Consider the following 25,042-nt stretch of genomic DNA (forward strand, 5'->3'; position numbering starts at 1 on the left):
AGAGATGGGGGCAGAGAGGGGGAGAGAGAGAGAGAGAGAGAGAGATAGAGGGAGGGGGGGGGGGGGTAGAAAGAGAAATAGTAAACTTGATAAGGAGACGTATGCCTTTAGGCTGAGGCTCCTATAATTGCATTCCATGTTGGGTCCCGAGACTCTTGTTTTAACTCTGATGTAACAAATGAACGCAGAGAGAGGAAGAGAGAGAGAGAGAAAGGGGGGGGGGCTTCCATGCTTACCTCATAGTCTCACTCACATTCACGCGCTCACACTCACACACACACACGCACGCGCACGCACAAACACACACACACACACACACACACACACACACACACACACACACACACACACACACACACACACACACACACACACACACACACACACACAAAGCCACTGACCTCCCCTCTACTTTCCTTATCCAACTTTTACAATTGTGTCAACTCATAAACCACGATCATTCACACAGCTCACCCTCTCACGCACGCACACACAGTTTACATGCCGGCGCATGTGCGCGTACACGTACGCACATAATAAACTCAGTCCAGGGCTGTATTCACAGTGTGTTTGCTCAGTGTGCTCTCAGTGCCTGTGTGTTTGGTTGTGAGGATGGGTTTCTAAACGTTTTTCTGAGGGAATTCCTTCCGGTAAGAATTCATGAAACTTCTGTTGCTGTTTATTGATTTAAAGTCATGTTTACTGTAGTATATAATTATTAAGTTAATTAATGTGACGTCTGGCTTGATAGAGAATAGTCAACACATTATAGGCTCATTTCTTTCCAGAAATTCCAGTAAGTTGTTTATTTAAAGCCCTCTGCATTGTGTGATCCAGGCTGTGATATGGTCTGTCTGCACATTTACTGCATGTCAGTTGCACATAGTATGTTGAATACTGTACTACATGTTGTACATTTTATAATGCAGTGCATATACTGTGTGGTATGTTTCATGTTGTGTTGTATGTGCAGGAGATTAGAAGATGTCTGAACGGTCCGTTCACCTCCCTGTCGAGGGAGACATAGAACTCAAGGCGAAACCCAAATACCAGGTGAGTTATCATGATACATAATAGTCCATAGGATAGAACATGATGGGCTACATGGGCAACAATATACCCTACAGTTTGCAGTTGTAGGGTCCAAAGGTACCCTACCTTTGAATTACTTTTTAATCCAAAGCGATTTACAATAAGCAGATAGCTCTAGGATAGGCCTAGCCCTAGGATAGGATATAAAACTGGTTGTTCAAATCCCTCACTCTGATTGGTTGATAGGTGTTGTATAACGACACAATCCATGGCTCTGAAGTCTGCCTTTGAACAGTTCTGTATGAACAGTTCTGTATCACTCTGCAGCCAAGCAAAAACATTGTTAGAACAGAGCCTAATGTATGGCCCACTGGCTGTTTTGTCACTGTATAGTTGCCATAGTACACAGTACACACCCCTTCATACCAGGCAAGAGGAAGGATAATACAGTATAATCACAAAATGCCATGACTTGTTTTGTATTTTTTCTATTACTTGTAGGAACATTTCCATTTCTCCATTTCTTTTCCTTTGAATCATGAGGTCACTTTCACTTCCCTGTCTGCCTTATGCCCACTGAGCAATCTTGACACATACTGTAACTGTCATGTTGAAATGTTTCTACCACAGTCATGTTTCCCTGAGTTTCCCTGACTCATGTTTAGTTGTGTTTTCCAGAGTCATGTTTAGGCGTGTTTCCCTGAATTCATGTTTTTTGTGCTTTCCTGAGTCATGTTTAGTGCCGCTTCCCTTAGTCATGTTTAGTGTTGTTTCCCTGAGTCATGTTTAACTAAATTGTCCTTGTGCCATATCTAATGTATCTATTTGGACTTCCTGCCATTAGTTCATGATGACAACATATGCTGTGTCATGTTTCTGCAGCCTATCTATTGTCTCAACCACTTAAACTGTCTCCTTAATGTTTCTCCCTCTATAACAAATCCTTTCTCTGAAAATAACCAAAGTGCAATAATTCTGCCCTTTAAGGATGTTTCATGAATCTGACAAGAAATTTAAGAAGAAAACATACAAAGTTATTGGTGAATGAGGCCAAAATAAATGACGTACAAAGCGTGCGCGTGTGCGTGTGTTACAGTATTTCTCACAATCATTGTTGGTCAGTGCAATGCGGTTCAAATTATTCATAATTGCGGTGCAATTATGGCGAGCGGCTGGCCTCGTGTATGGCGTGCATCATTGATGCGAGCATCACTGATGCTTTCTGTACAGTTTGTTGAGCAGAGATAAACAACAGCTCTTTCTTTCAGGGTCTCCTCTTAGACACAGACAGTATTGTAAACATTCGTGACATGAAGAACGCTGTTTTTTTTCTTCTAAATGCAAGAGAAAATGTTCATTCAAAACTCTAAAGAAGAATGTAAACAGTGAATACAGGGCAAAGGGAAATATGCGTCCATCCTAATGTGATTAATGTGTGTGTGTGTGTGTGTGTGTGTGTGTGTGTGTGTGTGTGTGTGTGTGTGTGTGTGTGTGTGTGTGTGTGTGTGTGTGTGTGTGTGTGTGTGTGTGTGTGTGTGTGTGTGTGTGTGTGTGTGTGTGTGTGTGTGTGTGTGTGTGTGTTTCAGTCCAGTGGTGTGGTGCGGTCGGTGCAGGGGTCCACAGTCAGTTTCCATAACATCCACTATAAGCTGCTGCAGAAATCAGGCTGTCTGTGTAAGAGGAAGACCACCACTAAAGACATCCTTATAGACCTCAAGTAAGTACAGCAGACCAATGGTTCTCAACCTGTGATTTTGCGGGAGGTCCTCAGATGACAGTAAAGTGACAATTTAAGGACTTTAGTTTTAATACCTATGAAAGAAACAAAATTTTAAAAGACCAGTACTGCATAAAAAGTAATCAAAACCGTAGTGGCGGGACACATCAGAAACAGAACAGGCACAGACAGGATTAAAACACATTTTATTGACAAATACAGACTAATACAGTGCACACAGGTTCTGAATGGAGAGTTAACATCCGTGGCAACAAGGCAAACCCTTTATATTTTGTATTTGTACAAATACAAAATATATTATATTTGAAGAAGTACAGGCTTTAGGGGTGGATTTCCAGTGACTATTTGGGTAAAGTAAGACTATCATAGACTCGATAAAAAGAAATCTATGGCAGTCTTGATCCAAATAAGGCTGGCTGGCTCTGTCACAAGATGGTTTTGCGCCCCAGAAATAGCAGACCTACACGCTCACAACACATGGCATCTGTGACACGCTGTGAGCTTGTAGGTCTGCTATTTCCGGTGAGCGACACCCACATGCAACAATGTTTGAAATATGGCTTCATAGATGGCTCATAGATGGCTCGGCTCGGCGCCACGCTGAAAAAACAAAACGGATGATGTATGCTGAAGTACTGTACAGATCTGACATTAGAGAATTTCAAAGGGTCTGCCATTGACCTTAACCTTTTCATGGAGACCATGCAACATTGCCAGGTGTGAAATGGTATACCAGGTGTGAAAAGGTGTCAATTTAAACAAAGGCTAATCAGGCACGAATAGGGGGGAAACTTGTAACTTTTCAGGGAGTGTTCAGGGAAAGATCAGGGAATGTGAAGTGTTCGGCTGTCCTACCGGTATGTGTATAGCAGGTTGACTTGACAGTATTCACCATATTCCTGGCCATTCTATGGAGGCTGCCATTTTCCTTTTACAGAGGGCGCTGGAGCATTTTTCTTTGTGTGCTGCTTCATAAACATCTTTTCACTTCCTCCCAAGTAAGGAAGTGACATGGAATTGTCTGTTGCCAGATTTTTCCAAAGAAATAAGCCCAACAGAAGCAACTACAGTAGGCTTTACTACTTTACATTCACATTTGAAAATAGCAGATCAGCAAGCTCACAATGTGTCACATTGCGACACATTGTGAGCTTGTATATTTGCTATTTTATTTGCTAAAAAGAAATTTGAATATTTTTGAAACATTTTAACAACATAAATCTGTGTGGAGGTCCCTGGCACCACATATTTTCAGATGGGGGTCTGCGACTGTGGACAAATATGTAATCTGGGGTCCTTGATATGAAAAGATTTGGGAACCACTGGTTTAAAAAATATTAGAAAGTAAGCCCAATAAGCAACAATTTTTTTAGAGACACAAATTGCTTATTATAAGCAGACATGGCAACCCAGGTACATTCAGAGCCCAGAGCCTAGAACGCCAACTACTGACACTTTAATGCAAGGACAACAGGAAACCAAATTATGTTTTTTAGGCCAGCTTTTTCAGCCTCCGCCTCTTTCAGGATATGAACAGGAAGCCGGGGGCGGGGCCAGGAATAACGTGAATAGCATAGAATGAATGTTGTAAGGCGTTGTGTCACACACAGGTGCATCCTATAACTACTGACTGAGACCAGTCTATTGTGGTCAGAGCCACACAGACTCCTGTGGAGCCTGTGTACGTGATGAACTAAACACACCTGACTGCTTCCATGAGAACAAAGATACAACACACACACTTCTAAACAATCTCTGGAATGAATGGGAGGAAACTCTCTGTTTCAAGGGCTCAGCAGTAGGTCCCCTCTGTCACATACACACCCACCCTCACACACACACACACACAAATTCATACATGCACGATTGCACGTACTGTATGCACATGAGTGTACTAGCATGTGCCCACTCTCTCACAGTTTGAAGTCTGTTCACTGAGGTGAAAAAAGAAAACTTCAAACCTAAAATCATTAAACTCCGTAACATGGCCTGTTAAAACGATACTGAAACTGGTTTTGGAATTGGTTTATTTACCTAACTACTGCTGATGATGTGTAATAGCTTATTTTGATGTCTAATTCATCGCTAAAGTCAGTAAATGAAGACTTCTTTAGGGAGAGTCACAACTTTAACACTGCTGCTGCTATGGTCCAAGTATTGACTGAACATGTGCACACACACACACACACACACACACACACACACACACACACACACACACACACACACACACACACACACACACTGAACATTGACCCTGTCCCTGATCAGCAGATAACACACTTTAAAAAAATGTTTGTTGTTTCTGTGTTTCCGTGCATGTGTGTGTGCGCTCACACACACACACACACACACACACACACACACACACACACACACACACACACACACACACACACACACACACACACACACACACACACACAAATCATTGTCTGTCTTTATTGCATGTGGTTCGTCATGAGATAGAGGCAATTAGTCGCATTGTAGTGTGTGCACGTGTGTGTGTTCTGTGTAGTCAGCTATGTTCTAAGGTTTATATAGTGTAGTGTGGTAATAATTGACAGATGTGATGTGTCTAAAAGGTACAAGTAACCACTCGTATGTATAAAAATCGAACCTCTGTTCGAAGTGGAGCTGTGTGTGTGTGTGTGTGTGTGTGTGTGTGTGTGTGTGTGTGTGTGTGTGTGTGTGTGTGTGTGTGTGTGTGTGTGTGTGTGTGTGTGTGTGTGTGTGTGTGTGTGTGTGTGTGTGTGTGTGTGTGTGTGTGTGTATTGCAGTTGATGCTCAGGGCAGGCTAGACTCAACAGCACCTCTCTGGTCACCCAGGGTACTCAGGCTACACCAGAGGCTACAGACAGACAGACAGACAGACAGACACACACCGCCACGTATAGGGAGCTTGTGTTCCACACAGCTCCAAAAAAAATACACTCTAAAATACTTATTTTATCCACTTGATCCTCTGACTCGGAGAGTGTACAAATTTACCCAAATGGACGGGTAACTTGGTACAATACCGCTCTACAGCAACTGTTGAAGTTTGGTCCATTTGGTCACCCTGAGTTACCAATCGATAAATTGTCACTGAGGACTTGTTAGTTGTAATGTAAGTTTTGTAATAATAATCAATCTACAAAGTAACTTGTAAATAAAGTTTTCAAATAAATGTGATGGAGTAAAAGTACAATATTTGGATCCAAGATGTAGTGGAGTAGAAGTAAAGGTATTGGAAATTGGAAATATTCAAATACAAATAACTCAAAAATGTATTTAAGTAAATGTACTTAGTTACTTTACACCACTGTGTATCCGCTGCTGTATCTGCTGCTATTCCACTGTCTGCAGTGAGTTGTTTTCTCATTGCACTGAACTACAGATTGTTTTCTGTTACTTGTAAGACTGTCCAGTTATTAATCATTAATCATCAATCCTCTGCATTTCTTTTTTCTTTGAGTCACGAGGTCACTTTCACTTCTCTGTCCGTCTTGTCCACTCAGCAGTGCTGACACAAGCTGCTCCCTCATATTGAAATGTTTCTGCCACTGTCATGTTTTGGTTGTTTCCCCGAGTCATGTTTAGTTCTGTTTACCTCATGTTTAGTTGTTGTGCGTCATGTTTTAGATGAGATGTTTCCTGTGTTCAATGTGGCGGAAACGAAATAGCTGATTCCTTTTTTGATACACACACGCACAGACGCACGCACGCGCACACGCACAGATAAATGTCATGGTGTTCCACAGTTTGATAACGATGCACCATTATGACCATCATTGGAGTTTGAACACAAAATACTGCCTTTTTACAAATACTGATAGGATGCTGCCAAGTCACTCATGCTGTACTACAACAAATACTGTCAGATTCTATTGTATTCCTTATCTATTTACAGTATACAGCAGGGTTCCCCAATTAGTTTTCCCCAAGGGCCGAATTATGTCTAGGGTACCAAGCCGAGGGCCACAACATTGCAGGGGGCGACGGTGGCGTTCCGGCTACTCCAGCGACAGTTCAGATATCGTCGTTGTCGGGTGAAAATCTTGTATGTCCAAAACCGTTCGTTTTGCATTTATCATTTTAAAAATGATTTAAACTAGTGAAAACAGCCGATCTACAAGCACGAGGCGATGCGAGGCGTTAGATCTGCGAGGCGTTAGATCTGCTGTTTTCACTACTTTTGTGCGACAGCCTTGTGATGAAGCAGGGCTTTACTTTGCGAAAGAACATACAAATTTGGAGATACAAGTTTTCCACCCGACAACGACGATATACTAGTGTTGTTGCTGCTCTTATACCACCATTATTACTGGGGTTGGTGGGGGCCAGACAGTAGCCCCCTGCGGGCCGCAAATGGCCCGCGGGCCGCCTATTGGGGAACCCTGGTATACAGTATGACAATAAACTCTGTCTGTCTGTCTCTCTCTCTCCTCTCTCTCTCTCTCTCTCTCAGTGGAATAATGAGGCCAGGTCTAAATGCCATCCTCGGGGCCACGGGAAGTGGAAAGTCATCGTGAGTATTCTGCGTTTGTGTGCACGTGTGTGTCTGTGCGTGTGTGTGTGTGTGTGAGACAGCAGAGATGTCTAAATGCTACTCTCATGCAGCAGTAATATTACTGACATTACTTGAGAATGAAGACAAACAGATACAACAACAAGCACAATTTACAATTTAGGCCATGGGTCTTCAGAGTTCCTCAAAGTTAAAACAGTAGGCTAACCAACATACAGCTGTTCAGTATAACTAACATCCACAGTATTCATAAATATGTGATCCAAGGAATTATTGCAATTGTTATAATGTAAAGTTATCATTTTAAATGTCCTAACAGTGATGTTCATGTCGTTGTGAAGCTTTCTGGATGTGTTGGCGGCCAGGAAGGACCCCAGTGGTCTGTCAGGAGAGGTTCTGATAGACGGAGCCCCTCAACCTCCAAACTTCAAATGTCTGTCTGGATACGTAGTGCAGGTAAAACCTTCTCTTTGCCTGACTCGAGCACCTGCCCCCAGAATGTCTCTGTACGGCCCTGCAGGGAAATAACAAACTTTGTACATGAAATAGGGCCAAGGCGTACTCCACTCGGCTCTGTCTAAACTACAATATGTCTTTCAGAAACGTCAAGTCGGCTGCTCTGTGCTGCCGAGATGTTGTGACACCCCGAATCGAACCGATTTAAACTCGGCTCTAAAAGTGGAGTATGCTTGGGCCCTTAAAGTGCTCAGTCGCCACGACTGATTTCAGTAATTTGGATTCCATACAGTCCACCATGTCTTTCTGTAGGTTTTCTCTAAAGGATGATTTATACTCACACATAATTCTACACAATATATTGTGCTAATGTTTCAGAAACAGAGTTCTAGTGTGGTGGGGGGCTCCTTTCATGCTGTTTCACAAACCAGTCTTGGCCTAACAGAACTTGGCAACTTGACTTTTTGCTTTAGTCCCTGTTTATGCAACAGAGGTGTTGTAATGTACAAATGCGAGATCTACAGTAGTGGCTTAATATTGTCCTGTGCCCCTTGGTCTCATGTAGCCAGATGTACCAGAGATCTCAGATCACTGACCAGACTATACCCAAGCGGGGGCCTTTTGAACTTTTAGAGTAGATGTAATTTCCTATGTTCTTTTGTGAGTTTGATACCTTTCTAGGCTTGCTTTACTAGCATTGGAAAATTATCTGTATTTAAAACATTTAAGGGCCGGTTCTAGGACTCAAGTGGCCCTAAGCAAGATTATTTTACGTGGCCCCCCCACTGACGGACGCGCGCAATTATTAACTGTCTTTGAATCGCCAAAACCAAAGTTATAAATAATAACGTCTTATCTACAGTAGTAGAACATGTGGTGTCTGTTGTTAGCACTTAAGCATGTATCTACTACACACACATAGGGTTGCCAACTCCCAGAGATTCAAATACGGGATACATCCTGGCGGCCCGCCGCAAAAGAAATTGGGTTTTGGGGGGCGGTCAAAACCCCTGAAATAAATAGAAATCTGCATTTTGGCACAGAGTCACAGACACTCAGACAGTTCTACCTATAACACACAATACAGTTTACAATGGAGGTAAAACCATTATTAGCTCTAATGAAAAACATTTCAAAACCAAGATATAACTATTATAATGCATATCTATTTCTAGACACCGTTTAATTTGTCCAAAAACCTGAGTGTAATGTTGTAACAAGAAAGAAACAACAATTGATTTGAATGAGATTCATACAAAACATCATCCTGTGTTATTTTGGTCTCAAATTGCAACTTGTAGGCCTATTCAAACTGTACAGTATGTGACATATTTTCAAATCTGTTGTGTATTCTGTGAGATCTTAATTTTATTGAATATTAAAATAATACGTAGTTTTTGGATAGGGCAGGAGTGGGCAACTTTGATGATGGAGAGGGCTACTATATTTCACAATCACTCCAGAGGGCCACAATGTATATTGTAAAAAATAGATCTACAAGCATTGCCATGATCTGCTATTTTCACTATTTTTTTATTGCAATCCTGTATTCTTTTTAGCTATTTTTTTAATTGGAATCCTGAAAAGTAACATTATTATTTAAGTCGATTTTTTTTATGTTGGCAGGGATTGTGTTAATTTCAAATACATTTATATGTTTGTATGTTAACTTTATGAAATGCAAATACATTGGACAAAAACAAACTATAGCACTAGTCATGCTACTACTATAGACTGAAGTAATTAAAGCGGGTGATGTTTGCATGTTTAGAATTGTAACAGCTGAAATCAATAATATATCAGTATTCCGATATTAACCTGTGGGCCACATTAAGTGAAGGTCTTGGCCACATGTCGAGAGCGCCACTTCACCCTCACTCCAGAGGGCCACAATGCATATAGTGAAAAATAGCTGATCTACAAGCTTAAAACGCATTGCAATCTTCTCCCTGTGATGTGGCCCCCTTAGTGGTTGTGGCCCTAAGCGAGCGCTTATGTTGCTTATGCCAGGAACCGGCCCTTAAAGTTGTACCATGTAACTTTTTTTATAAAACAAATCTTAAAATTGTCCTAACTCTTAAATCGCTAAAGTTTTAGAACACCCACTCCGTTATTTTCAGCTTCTGAAGCCTTCTCTTTATATGTTTTCTATGATCCTGACCGGGGTCCGGTTTTCGCGCAAAAACTACGTCATCATACACTATCGGCCAATCACAGCGAGGGTTATACACTGCCGGCCAATCACAGCGCATCTTGAAGTGGGGTCGCTAGCTATCACAATAGGGCGGCCATATTTGTAGGCGCCCGTGTGTCTCTATCTATACTCGGGTGAAACACTCCGTTTCTCCGGAATGCCTGAACGCACAGGAACCAGGGACCCCTCTAAAGATAGATCTCGGCGAGGTGGAGGCAGACGCGGGGGTGACGCGGGGGTGTGAGGCCCGGTCCGCGGCGAAAAACGGCCGAAAGACGCGGACGCTACTGACCACTAGTTGAGCAACTTACACAGTATAGCTTTAAATGCCAAAAGTAAGCCTACCTAAATCGATTTGATGACTGAAGCAATGTAAGACCCATCTGTAATGATAATCACTTCAAAGTGAAAATCTTAGTTTTGCATGCACTGACCACACACCCCAAGCAGGGGGTCTGGGGGTCTTCCCCAGAAACCTTTTTACATAGTAGATGTAATTTCCTGGAAAATGACAATCAAGAAGTCCTCAAGGAGATGCATCTCCTAAGGTCTGTTGAAATCAAGGAAACTCCTGCAGAATCAAGGAAGGTTATCTAAATTCAGTTTAGCTGGAACTGGCAGTTCTACCTAAATGTAATTTAGATGTCACCAGACTTATTGGTAGGTGGAGGCCTCCCGCATATGCCACTATGTGCCAGAGATTAAGCATTATTATTACAGACTCTCCTCTCCTCTCTCCTCTCCTCTCCTCTCCTCTCCTCTCCTCTCCTCTCCTCTCCTCTCCTCTCCTCAGGATGATGTTGTGATGGGAACATTGACAGTAAGGGAGAACTTCAGTTTCTCGGCAGCGTTGCGTCTCCCCACCTCCATCTCCCAGAAAGAGAAGACAGACAAAGTCAGCAGACTCATAGAGGAGCTGGGCCTGACCAAAGTAGCAGACTCCAAGGTTAGTATAGGCTATCTATTCTAACTGGTGTCACAGTTACTCTCCTGTGACTGGCACACTGACAGGAGGTGTGTGCCAATAATTAACTTAATGGTTATGTTTCTGAACCTTTTGTGGGCAGTTGATATTTATCTACTTAGAGAAGATTATAATGTACTGACTACTTAACCTTATATTCTGGTTGTTCCTTTCTTTCCTTTTAAAATGTATTTTCTTAGGTGATGATTAATGACTTATGATAAATATATTTTCCCTTTTTTGTGTATAATACATTGTGAATGTAAAGTTCTCTTTTTGAGCTGTGTGGAAACACAGCTTCAGTTAAGAGGTGATCTCAACGCGGGACTTACTGAAGACTTTTTGCCCATTGGCTGTCCATGTCACATGGTAACCGAGCTAGTTTCATGATTGGGAGCGGCCCTCCAGACAATGGGGGGAAAGAACTGCATTAGGGCCAATAGCAGGGGAGTTTACCGCTCCTCCAGACTATGGAAAAGGACTGGTGTAATGAAATATTTTGTCCAGCAGGGAGCACCATTCCTTCACACTGAGGCCAGGCCAGTGGAGTGTGTGTGTGTGTGTGTGCGTGTGTGGCTGCGTGCCTGTGTGTGTGTGTGCCTGATAACTCACGTAACGTTGCTGAAGAACAATAAAGATAATTCCAATTCCAAACAATGTCCATGGGATTATAGGGACAGCACTTGTTGGCGATCTAAGGATAGCATTTTTAATTCCCTCAATAGAGTTTAAAACGACCAGTTCTACCGGAGCTAGCATTAGCCATTAGCCAAACTGTGGACAGTGTGGAGAGAGGAGGAAGGAAGCGTGTTGCCAGACTTATGGGAGAGAAACAAGCAAACTGGTATATAGATCATAAAAAGTGCGCTCCCCTCCTTTACTGTATGGTGAATTGACAACGTAGTGTGTTTGTGTCAGCCGAGCCCAGGGACGGATTAACCCCCCGTGAGGGCCGAGCCCAGGGACGGATTAACCTCCGCGAGGGCCACCCCCCCCCCTAAAAAAGGGCCCCCCCTAAAAAAAGAATTTTTTTTTCAAACTTTTTTTTTTTTCCCAACATTTTTTTTTCAAACTTTTTTTTATTTTCAAAAAAAAATGTCAAACCTTTTTTTTTTTTTCAAAACATTTTTTTTCAAAAACCTTTTTTTTCTTCTATTTTTTTTTCTTTTTTTCAAAATGGGCTATATCTTGCATACTGCCTTACCCCTTATGCCCAAACCTCCCAGGCTTCCAGGCACAGAGACTTAAGGAGGTTTACATGGTTGAAAGTATTGTGCAAATATTGAACAGAATGTAAATGTTGCTAACACTTTTTCTTTATTTTTTTTTTCTTTATGTAAAATAAATAGTTTTAATGCCTAAATAATCAGTTTTAGCTATAGAATATAGAAGTCCGGAATTCAAAATGTCCGGAATTAAAAAAAAAAAAAAAAAACATTTAGTTACAAGTAAAAGTACAAAATGTTTGACCCAGGTGGGTCGCGATTATAGCTGAATAATTTATTAGACAGAAATGCTAAACAGTCAAGTACATTGGTGTGTAGCCGAATGTATTATTCTTTGTTATGCTAAAAGAAAACGGCAAGTGAACACAGCTTAATATTGACAATTGTCAATTCTTGTTTATACACATATTGTTAATGTATATTGTTGGCTTGGATCCCAGGAAGACTGGCTGCCATTCATTCTAAAAATAAGCAAATAACTACTAACTTTCAAACTGCTGTTATATCTATGTCATTATAGATAAAGCAAAATCTTTCAGAAATGTTCTAAAGATTCTATTTTTCAACAATGTCCAAAATGTTTCTGAATTTGTGTGTGCGTGTGCGTGTGCGTGTGTGTGTGTGTTCAGGTGGGTACCATGATAATCCGTGGTATCTCTGGTGGAGAGAGGAAGAGGACTAACATCGGCATGGAGCTGATCATAGACCCGGCGGTTCTGTTCCTGGACGAACCCACCACTGGTCTGGATGCTAGCACCGCTAACTCTGTACTACTGCTGCTGAAGAGGTTAATACACACACACACACACACACCGCTGGTCTGGATGCTAGCACCGCTAACTCTGTACTACTGCTGCTGAAGAGGTTAATACACACACACACACACCATTGGTCTGGATGCTAGCACCGCTAACTCTGTACTACTGCTACTGAAGAGTTTATACGCATGCATGCATGCATGCACACTCACGAATGCACACACACAGCACTTAACCCATTAAGACCTGAGGCAGATTCTACAAATACCTTCTAAATCAGTGTTTCTTAAACCTTTCACCACCAACAAAAGTCATCACTTCACAGTTTCGTGAGAGCCGTTTTTAGCCCAAGGAATGTTTGTTGTGCAAAACAAATGCTTGCAATGGATTCAGAATCATGACAAAACCCTAGTTTGACCCCTCACATGCTACTTAAAGCAGAATTATTATTATTTATTTATTTTTCCTGTATAGTAAAGTTAATGGGACACAAACTTTCAGGTGTTTTTATGACGTTCCCCCCGGGAGTTGAATTTCAAACTTTTAGTAGATTGGTCAAATATCTGATAAAAAAAATAGGTAGGCCCTACTGGCAGTTCTACCTAAATGTAAGTACAGATACAAGCTCACAATGCAGATATACAGGCTCACAACGCAGATCTGCCAGCTCACAACGTGTCACAAATGTGACACGCTGTGAGCTTGTATATCTGCTATTTGCAGCATGCAACACCAGCATCATGCAACTAAGTACACATCATGGCTTAACTCTGTACTTCTACTGTTAAATAATTTACATTTATGTGTGTGTGTGTGTGTGTGTGTGTGTGTGTGTGTGTGTGTGTGTGTGTGTGTGTGTGTGTGTGTGTGTGTGTGTGTGTGTGTGTGTGTGTGTGTGTGTGTGTAGGATGGCTAGAAATGGTCGTACCATCATCCTGTCGATCCATCAACCTCGCTACAGCATCTACAGACTGTTTGACAGCCTGACGCTGCTAGTCAACGGAAAACAGGTGCGAACCTTCTGTATACTGTACATCAGAAGTGTGTGTGTGTGTGTGTGTGTGTGTGTGTGTGTGTGTGTGTGTGTGTGTGTGTGTGTGTTGTTTGTTTTCTTGTTGTGTCTATTGTTGATGTACCTGTCTGTTATGTATTGTAAAGAAATCAAGGAAAATTTAGACATTATAAATATACACAGAAAACAGTTCTAAATCCAGTATTGATCTTGTGTATGTGAATTGTGAAAGCATGCTGCACATAATACAGTCACCAACCGACTCTATTTACTTTGATCAGGTGTACCACGGACCTGCACAAAGCGCTCTGGACTACTTCTCTGAGATAGGTGTGTGTGTGTGTGTGTGTGTGTGTGTGTGTGTGTGTGTGTGTGTGCGCGCGTGTGTGTGTGTGTGTGTGTGTGTGTGTGTGTGAGTGTGTGTGTGTGTGTGTGTGTGTGTGTTTTATTTTATTTTATATACACATGTATGCATATAAAAGACAATAATGTTGAAACTCCATTTCCCAGGGTACACCTGTGAGCCCCATAACAACCCAGCTGACTTCTTCCTGGATGTGATCAATGGAGACTCTACGGCTGTGACGCTCAGCAATGATGTGAAAGAGGGTGAGAGAGAGAGAGAGAGAGAGAGAGAGAGAGAGAGAGAGAGAGAGAGAGAATTCTTAACATTTGCGGTCAAGCATGTTTATCTAAATAACATAATGAAGATAATAACATCAATCAAACAATATTCAACAACAAGTCATACAAGGAGAGAGCAGTGCTAGGGAGTGAGGTACAGGAAGTGATGCAATTGTATTAATTGTATTCTTGAAAAACAAAATAAATTCTCTCCTCCCCTCTCAGCTGTGGACCCGGAGGATGTTGCTAGCTCCAGACTGAGCATAGAGGAGAAGCTGAGTCAGGAATACAGGAGCTGTGACTATTACAAAGAGACCCAGGCTGAACTTGGTATGTCCTGTCTGTGTGTGTGCTTGCTGCGTGGCGGTGTGTCATTTGTCCGTACATCTGTCACTGACATGTCTGTTTAGCGCAGTGGTTTTCAAACTTTGTGTGCCGAAGGCCAATGGGCAAATCTAAACCACAAGGGACACTGCTACATATTCATAGCAAAGAGAAGATCAAAAAGCTCACTACACATTACAATATGTGGAGAGACGGCAGGTTCAAAGTGGGTAAAATGTATTTTGGGGTATATAGATTTTGTATAGGGAAATGATAAATAAAATTGCAAGATAATTAATTACTTTTATATAGTTATATATTGCAATAATAATGTATACTTACCTACTGTACTACATACTATGATAATGTGTGGTTGTCCCAAAAGCTCCAAGCCACGATGCGATGAGAGAGTGGGGTCTAGCCCACACCAACTCGGGACTCCAAGTGTTCCACCTGGACTCGTCTCATTGCACATCAGTACGCCTCAGTACAGCGTTTGAGAACCACTGGCTTGTAGTGTAACATAGCAGAGAAATGCTACTTGAACATTAATATACAGTAAGTATGTTTGGTTGGTGTTCATGCCTTCCCTCTGTCTCCATCCAGAGAAGATCATTCGTGGGAAAGAGAGAAGCAGCCGTCCACCGTCCAGGACCATCACCTTCACCACTAGCTTCTCCACACAGTTCAAATGGGTCATGAAGAGAACCTTCAGGAACCTGGCACTCAACCCCCAGACCTCTGTCGCTCAGGTAGACACGCACGCACGCACGCACGCACGCACGCACACACACACACACACACACACACACACACACACACACACACACACACACACACACACACACACACACACACACACACACACACACACACACACACACACACACACACACACACACACACACACACACACACAGGTTTGCAATTACTACTTTGTGGGGACATTACCAGTGGCGGTTGGTGCCTATATTGCGCTCTAGGCGAGGTAGTATAGCGCCGCGGAAAAATCGGGTATTTGCGGGCAAATTATGCATTTTTTTAAGTTAAAAGCGGTTCGGTTCTACACGGCGGCAGAACCATTTTGGGCTTAATATAATAGGGTTTATAAAAGCATGATCTGACTGTCTTACCTTGGGCTGGTCAGGAGAAATGGTTCTTTCACAGTCACGCACAGTGAGACAAGAGTTCCTATATCCTGGCTGATAGCCTGAGGTCTGTGTTAAGTCAGGAACAAAATGATCCTCTCCATGTGATGTTTCAGGGAAAGCAGCTATATTATAATATCTAGTCATGTCCAGGCATAGTAGTGAAGAACTCCATGCTTTGTTGTTTTCAATTTCAATACTGGCGCGTGGATATGACATCACATGGAGGGGAGGGGGAGGGCGGAGTGTAGTTCCCTGGAGCTGCCAGCCTCTATCACTACCACCAGGTGGTGTTGTTGTATTCGGTCTGGTTTAAACAGACAAGGAGTGGACTGTTGATATTATGTTTGCAGGGCCGTCACTCTACTTTTTTCTTTTCTTTTTCTTCTTCATGCGCCCCGCAAAGTGGCGCCCTGGGCAAGTGCCCCGCTAGCCCCCCCTGGCGGCCGCCCCTGGACATTACACATAGTCTACTATATTTGTGGGGACATTCCATTCATTTTTAACCCTAACCCTAACCCTTAACCTAACCCCTAAACACCTTGTGGGACACTAAAATTTGTCCCCACAAGGTTTTTTTTTCTCCGATTGTACTATCTTTGTGGGGACATGAGGTCCCCACAAAGTAGTAATTCCCTGTCCACACACACACACACACACACACACACACACACACACACACACACACACACACACACACACACACACACACACACACACACACACACACACACACACACAAACACACAATATTCTCAATACTTTGGGATACTTTTGAACAAATTACTACTTTACTGCTGCGTGGCATTGAGCTCATCAGCACTGTTGAGGTGTTATGGAAGCTCAGGTTGCTTTGATAGTGGCCTTCAGCTCATCTGCATTGTTGGGTCTGGTCTGGTGTATCTCATCCTCCTCTTCTCTATGGGGCTCAGGTCATGAGAGTTGGTTAGTCCCCAATCGAGCACAGTAATACCATGGCCGGCAAACCAGTTACTTAGTTTTAGCGCTGTGGGCAGCAGGTGCCGAGTCCAGCTGGAAAAGAAAATCAGCATCTCCATAAAGCTTGTCAGCAGACAGAAGCATGAAGTGCTCTGAAATCTGATAAAACTCAGTGGTCCAACGCCAGCAGATGACATGACACCCCAAAACATCACTGACTGTGGAAGCTATAAAGTTTCTTGGATTCTGTGCCTCTCACTCTTCCTCCAGACACTGGAGTCTGATACTAAAAAAAGGGGAAAAAAAGGATAGTAATTATTATTGAAAATGTTTCATTCATAAGCATTCATCAAGATTAAAACAAAAAGGGTTCAATATTTATTTCACTTGATGCTTAATGAAACTAGAATATAGTTTAATAATCTTTTTGAATTATGGGGGGGGGGGGGACAACATTCTGTAATATAATGTACCTGCAGGCTACTTAGTTGACTGGGGTCCCCCTGGGCTCTATGCCTGATACTGTAAATGTTCCGCCCTACATCAAATCTCTTTGTGAAAAAGATCTACGTGTGTGTGTGTGTGTGTGTGTGTGTGTGTGTGTGTGTGTGTGTGTGTGTGTGTGTGTGTGTGTGTGTGTGTGTGTGTGTGTGTGTGTGTGTGTGTGTGTGTGTGTGTGTGTGTGTGTGTGTGTGTGTTAGGTGGCAGTCACCATCCTCCTGGCTGTCATTGTCGGAGGCATTTTCTTTGATGTGAAGGAAGACCACAGTGGCATACAGAACAGGTACTCTACAGTACTCTACTGCAGTGGTTCCCAACCTTTTCAGGCTGCCGCTGCAACCCCCCAAATAAACAAATCAGCTTCTGAACCATTCTTTTGCCCCATGGTCACTGAACTATATATTGTGTACCATGTCGCCTTTGGTGGATACAATTTAGATTGTGTATCTTCCTACATAAAAAATTGTTGACTTGGCCTAGGTGCTGCTAGTGCATCACTGCTCGTCAGCAGTGTTATAGCAGTGTTTAACACTTCAAATGGCCATACATCAGTGACCATTGCTCTAATCAGCGCAACAGGACTAGGTTTCAAGGCCGCATGGCGGCCTGTAAATCTAGAAGGTAAAAAATACACAAGCTGCATCTGATATACCGGTAGTATGTCTATAACTTTGCTTCACCACCTTGAGGATTAAGACGATGATGGTAATGAAGATGATGATGGTGTGTTTCAGGTTTGGAGCGATGTTCTTTATCATTGTGAACCAGTGTTTCAGTGCTCTGTCTTCAGCAGAACTCTTCATCCAGGAGAGGAAACTGTTTATGTAGGTGACACACGCATGCACGCACGCACGCACGCACGCACGCTTATGTATATAATTACAAACATCTGAAATGTTGTTAGATGTACCGTAAATCCCCAATTAATCGCCCGGTGGCAAACTGCCGCCGGGTCCCATATATCCGCCCGGGGTCTGACCCCATTTTGCGCAATAAACGCCTGTTTCAAATAAGCGCATGGTTTGTATAAGCGCCTGGGCCGTTATTTGCAATTAATATTATCCTTATTAGGTTTTATGTAAGAGCCCGGGCTATTATTTGTTTGGTTGTTTGGTATTATTTGCTATTTATTTAACTTAACTGGTCATTTATGTTGCATGGCAGTGGTGCGCTGAAAACAGCAAATCTACAAGCTCACAGCAGTGCTGTGACTGACAGCACGTTGCAACGCACCGCACTCGCTGTGCGTTGCTACGGGTCATATGTTGCATGACGGTATAGTGCGCCGAAAACAGCAAATCTACAAGTTCACAGCCCTGTGGACAGACACTTCTAAGCCAAATGTATATGGTCCCCAACACAGTGCGGTGCGCTACCATGACGCACAGGAGGACGCACTGTCTGTGCGTCGGGGAACAGATTGCCAAAGGACACCAAAAAAAGAGAGAGGAAAAAAAGAAAAGGAGCTGCTCTCTGAGCAGTGCGCACTGACCATCATTCATTACTGTCTAAAACGTTGCTACAATGCAAAGTTTGCGTGAGTAGGCCTACTTTAATGGCAAAACATTGTGATGGAGAAAGACTGGCCAGTGGCAATAAAGACCAGCTGGATCAGAATAAATCATTACCTACTGTTGCTGCTGCCTCTTCAGTCCGCATTTTGAAGAAGTAATCCATTATTTTGAGGTTCAAGGGGAATGCAGAAGGCTTAATAATAATGCAATACCATAATATTTTAATGTCAGAGCTGTTCAGTGGTCACGTCAGCGAGTCCAGTCTGAGCACCGCAGCTGCAGGACTTCTGCGCTAATTGGGTCGTTAACTAGATGCGGTCTTTGCTGGCATGCGGTAATTGATTATTTTGGAGAAAGATTCCCTTAGTATAAATATAGTATATAGACCTATATATTTTTAAAAGGCTTTCATACACTCTTGATATTTTTTAAATGAGGTTTGGTCTAATAGATCGCAATTGCTATTTTCTGGGTGTTCATAACAATTACCGTATTACAATAATAATAATAATAATAATAATTATATAACATTTATTATAACATTTTGATTATTACACCTATTATATAGTTTGAGAAAGAAAAAATAACCAAATAATGGCCCAGTGCTGGCCAGTGCCAATATAAATAACAGCCTGTTACCAATAGCCGCCTGGTCCCTTTTAAGCGCCCGGGGTCCGACCCCATTTTGCGAAATAAACGCCCGGGCTACTAATTGGTGATTTACGGTATTTCCAACTAAAAATAATTTGTAGAAAAAAATAGTTTTAAAAATTGTAAATTGTGCATTTATATAGCACCTTTATCCAAAGTACTTTGCAATTCACCCGTTCACATTCTGACGGCTGAGGAAACCATGCAAGGCCCGACCAACCTGCTCATCAGGAGCAGTTAGGGTTTCAGTGTCTTGCTCAAGGACACTTCAACACTAACCATGGGGAGCCAGGCATCAAACCGGGAACCTTGCCGTTCCCAAGCCTCCTGAGCCACTGACGATAGATAGTGGGTACAATGGTGTGTGTGTGTGTGATCCTATTTTCTGTCATTGTCTCTGCAGACACGAGTCCATCAGTGGGTACTACCGCGTGTCTGTCTACTTCCTGTGTAAGATTCTGGCCGACCTCCTGACACTGAGAACCATCCCCGCTGTGGTCTTCAGCTCTGTGGCTTACTTTATGATAGGTGAGCGGATAACGTCATTGTCGGGAAGAAACCTTGTATCTCCCAAGTTTCAAACTTTTACGTTTTTCTGTAAAGTAAAGCCCTGCTTCTTCATACAAGACAGTCGCACAAAACGAGTGAAAATGGCAGATCTACAAGCACACATCGCGAGGCGTTGTGTGCTTGTAGATCGGCTATTTTCACTATTTTAAATTGTTTTTAAAATAACAAAAAGGGGAAGGTTTTGGACATATAGTAAAAGGTTTACACCGACAACGACGATATGCACACATAAACACGGACACACGCAAATCAACACGTACTGTATAGTGCAGTACTCCCTGCAGAATACACAATAAACTTAAGATCAACGCATTATGTGTGTGTGTGTGTGTGTGTGTGTGTGTGTGTGTGTGTGTGTGTGTGTGTGTGTGTGTGTGTGTGTGTGTGTGTGTGTGTGTGTGTGTGTGTGTGTGTGTGTGTGTGTGTGTGTGTGTGTGTGGGTGCAGGGTTTAAGCCCACGGTGGGAGCGTTCTTTGTCTTCATGCTGACAGTAGCTCTGGTGTCCTACACGGCCACAGCCATGACCATGGCCATCTCTGCTGACCAGAGCGTCGTCGCCATCGCCAACATCTTCATCACCATCTCCTTTGTGTTCATGATGGTTAGACAGATACACATACACACACACACACACACACACACACACACACACACACACACACACACACACACACACACACACACTTACTTTGTCACTTACTCATACAGGTACACGCAGTGAAGTGTTTGGGTGACGTACTCTGTACGCTGTACTAACAATAGATGCAATATGACAGGGATACTAATGGTGAGTGGGTCAGTGTTGAGAAATAACAGGGTGGTTAGACCCCAATGTAAAACAGAGGGTTCTTTATAACCAAGCACTGCTGATTAATTTGATTCAGGTGCATTGTCTTCATTGGTCTGTTATTCATACAGCAGGATAATAAAAATGATATTACTGAAGAATATTGATTAGCCAGAGTGAATCACACCTAAAGTCCTGTCTGTCTGTCTGTCTGTCTGTCTGTCTGTCTGTCTGTCTGTCTGTCTCTAGATTTTTGCGGGCCTGTTAGTTAATCTTCCCAGTATTGTAAACTGGTTGTCCTGGCTCAAGTACCTGAGTATACCAAGATATGGAATCGCTGTAAGTATACCATACACACGCACATATCTGACTAAACGCCTCAAAAAGGTTAGCGACACCCACAGCCACAACACCAGAGGGAGCGCACACAATGATCTGGTAACACGAACCCATGAGACAAATATGGGTAGATTCTTCTTCTACAACACTGCCACACAAGTGTGGAATTCCTTAACTACTTCCCTTAAAACTTCTAGCTCGCTGGCCTCCTTAACCGATTTAGTGCCATTCCCGAGATATCTCGTGAAATGTACTCGAGTATCTCGAGTGCCATTCCCGAGATATCTCGCGAAAAGTAATATATTACTGTAACGGTTGTTATCCTACCGTGTACAATGGCGGATGGTCCCGAGCCGATCTCCGTCGCTGATTTATCATCATCACGGATCCACGAGCACAAAATAGTAATCCCATAACATTGAGGCAGACGGGGGATCTCATCTTTAATGTCCATTATCTCAAAACAACACTTTAGAAGCGAAGATGGCAATAGATGCTCGCTTATAAAACACATGTTGAAAAGCATCGATCCGATCCGCCATGACACCACGTAAACAATGATCGATTCCGGTGAAGGACGTGATGACGTCAGACCGGAAGTGTTTACGCGGTGGACTTCTGGCCTTCAAAATAAAATACTGGCCTTTATGGAGCCAGCGAGAGGCACTCTGGACATTATAATCCGTTAATTTCTGGGGCTCAGAATGGGTTTAATAACTGACCTGAAAATTCACCTTTCAGGAGGCCAAAGGCCGAGGTAGTTATCACTTCTCCCATAGACAGGCAAGAAGTGATACCCCCCTTACCTTACACCCCCCCCCAACACACACACACTGTAGTGTACATATAGTGTTTTGTAATTGCGATGATATTGAATGTTTCTTTTGCTATTTTATATGTCAATGAATTTGATTACCAAGGACCTCCAATGGAAACAAGACCGATAAGGGCTTTTTTTTTCTTTTAGTTTTGGTGGTTTACGAGAATGATGATGATGATGATGATGATGATGATGACAAAGATTCTCTTTTTATTCAGGCGCTGCAGGTGAACGAGTTTGTTGGTTTAAACTTCTGTAGCAGTTTAAACACCAGCTTTGTGCCGCCTGGACTTGTGTAAGGCACACACACACACACACACACACACACACACACACACACACACACACACACACACACACACACACGCACACACACACGCACACACACGCGCACACACACGCTGCACACAGGTCTACAAGTTAAGCTGAAATTAAGAACAGCATGTGATTTAAACTAAGATGTGCAACATTACCACCTAGTGGTCAAAGCAACACATCACCAGACAGCTTGATATGACCTAGTCTAAAAACACAAGAGGAATGTTTAATACTAAACATCTGGGAGAAAATAATGACTGTAGTCTATACACATACCACATATGTAGACAGGACAAAAAAATAAATAAAAAGAAAAAATGCAAAGAAAGAAATGTCATATTGTTGTCACAAGTACAGTACTTGTTGCAAGACATTTTGGTACTTGTTGTTGTTGCAAGAAATTAAAGATCATTTGTTAATTAGGATATTTACATCTATTGTGTCTTTATTTTTTATGTAAAACACGTTGTCATTTTTATTACAATTATTATTAATATTCTTTTGCTCTGTGTTCTCAGTTGCACAGGGGAAGACTTTCTGTTGGACCAGGGTGTGGACTACTCCACCTGGGGATTATGGCAGAACCACGTGGCCTTGTTTGCTATGACAAGCATTTTCCTCGCCATCGCTTACCTCAAACTGAGATTCACCAAGAAGTTCACCTAGATTTTCACTAAGAACTTCACCTAGGTCTTCATCATGAAGTTCACCTAGATCTTCACCAAGAACTTCACCCAGATCTTCAGAAGGTTACCTTAAGTCGTCATCAAGTTCACCTATAGTCAGAAGCTAATCTGGGTCTTAATCAAGACTTTAACCTAGGTTTTCATCAAGAAGTTCACCGAGATCTTCATCAAGACATTCACCAATCTTGACTTGGCTGTGTGGTGACGGGGTCAGTTACAACTTCCACCTCCAACTAAAACAGTTTCTATGTGACCTGCTGTACTGAGATACATGGGAGGTCTCCACTCAAATTGCAGCTGTATATTTATGAACTTCAAAACAATAACAGTACACCTCCTGGGGTCATTCATGTATCCATACACAGACAAATGTGTTTGTGGCAAATTATTCATTTACCAAGATTATTATTATTTTCATTAAAATAATATTTTGTTCATGTATTGTGCGATGAAAGCGCTGATTGTACCCACTTATTGAAATCCCAGTCACAGAATAGATTTGGACCATGCTGCATTGATGCCTTTATACAGTGAATAGACTTGCCAGTCTCCAGGTTTTCTATAGAATAGGACAGACACTGATTTAATGAATGCAGAAATACTGTCATTTTAAAATGTGTTGCACATTGGCATAGACACTAGGGCACATTAGAAGTCTACTAGTATACATTTATGGCTAGGTCTGTGTGTTTCTGGCAATTTAATTGACCACTCATTTTGCATGTCTGGCGAATTTTTACGAAGATCATCACAACTCTGCATGGACCCCTGATCTATCGCATGATGAAAGACGAGTCGCCTCCGTCATCTGGGATGCCGGCGGGTCACACATAATATTATATTATAATCCAGCGACAGGGACATGCTGGGCCCCTGATTCAGCCCGGGAAAGATAGTTGTAGAGGCCCTCATTGCGCGCTATAGAGAGAGAGATCTCTCTCTATAGCGCTGCTGCTACTCAAAGATTTGCCATTTCAGAGTGACAAGCCAGTGGGCCAATTACATGAGTTATATCTCGTCATTGTCGGGTGGAAACCTTGTCCAAAACCATTTTAAAAATGATTTAAACTAGTGAAAACAGCCAAGGCCGACATTTCATTATTATTTTTTTCCTAATGGCCGCCCTGGACTGGCCGGGAATGAACCGGCCGTTCGGGAGTTGTCCCGCTTTTCCCAATGGCCAGCACGTACCTGTCCAGCGATTTTCTCTACCTTTTTCATTTCAAAGACCCCCAGGTTGGTATGCGTTTGGCCACGGACCCCCACTGAAAACCATTAAAGATGGGGTGCCGTGATTTTTTTTCCCTCCTTCAACATAATCATCGGGTATTATGATTATACTCGGAGGAAGATCTTTTTCAAAAAAAGTGTACAGAAAGTGTTAAGATTGTTTTTATGTGGCCACACCCACCTGTCCATTAAGTATGCCTGGTTGTCAGATGGGTGGTGACCCAGGCCACCTGAAGTTAGCCACACCCACAGATGTTGAATGGTAAAAAGCGGAGGGGGTGATATTATAATGATATCAGTGTATTTCAACTGGGCCTTTTGACTGGCTTTCAGCTTTCAGGAAGTAACCAAAAATACACAGGGAAGACATGTTTGTACCTCACCTGGGGGTCTATTAGAGTAATGCTAACTCCATAAACACATACAAAACATTATACATTATAAAATCCTCAGTGTTCATTTATCACTGACCTGGGAGATTCCATTTTGGTTCCCAACTATGAATCATTTAGCTGGGGACCCCTCTCAAGGGCCCCACGTTGAAAAATATGCTGATCTAATAAAGCAGGTGTTTAAGTATTTTGGACATGTAAGTGCATCTCAAGGAAGCCAGGGTTGTGGGTTTGATTCCCACTGGGACCCGCCTTGCAATAACTGCATGCATACACTCCAAATGTGACACATGATAATGTGTCAACTTG

At 42.5% G+C, this 25,042-nt stretch overlaps 1 protein-coding gene across 2 annotated transcripts; it reads left to right on the forward strand.

Moving 5' to 3' along the window:
* The first annotated feature begins 579 nt into the window (after positions 1 to 579).
* Positions 580 to 24,047, forward strand: LOC308298495 (broad substrate specificity ATP-binding cassette transporter ABCG2-like). 2 transcript variants are annotated; one of them, XM_080742110.1, is made up of 19 exons: positions 580 to 650; positions 974 to 1,053; positions 2,619 to 2,749; positions 7,221 to 7,280; positions 7,622 to 7,736; positions 10,724 to 10,876; positions 12,750 to 12,907; positions 13,786 to 13,888; positions 14,172 to 14,220; positions 14,401 to 14,499; positions 14,740 to 14,844; positions 15,445 to 15,590; positions 17,627 to 17,709; positions 18,161 to 18,250; positions 19,995 to 20,119; positions 20,608 to 20,762; positions 21,198 to 21,287; positions 22,326 to 22,402; positions 22,944 to 24,047. In XM_080742110.1, the coding sequence occupies exons 2-19, from the start codon at positions 985 to 987 to the stop codon at positions 23,089 to 23,091; spliced, it is 1,956 nt and encodes a 651-aa protein (XP_080598236.1). In that variant the 5' UTR covers positions 580 to 650; positions 974 to 984; the 3' UTR covers positions 23,092 to 24,047. The 2 variants fall into 2 exon arrangements, with proteins under 2 accessions (XP_080598236.1, XP_080598237.1); XM_080742111.1 differs by lacking the exons at positions 580 to 650; positions 974 to 1,053 and having other exon boundaries at positions 2,676 to 2,749; positions 7,600 to 7,736.
* Positions 24,048 to 25,042: the final 995 nt, after the last annotated feature.

Source organism: Nannobrachium achirus, assembly GCF_963921795.1.
Source record: "Nannobrachium achirus genome assembly, chromosome: 14".
NCBI classification, from domain to species: Eukaryota; Metazoa; Chordata; class Actinopteri; order Myctophiformes; family Myctophidae; genus Nannobrachium; species Nannobrachium achirus.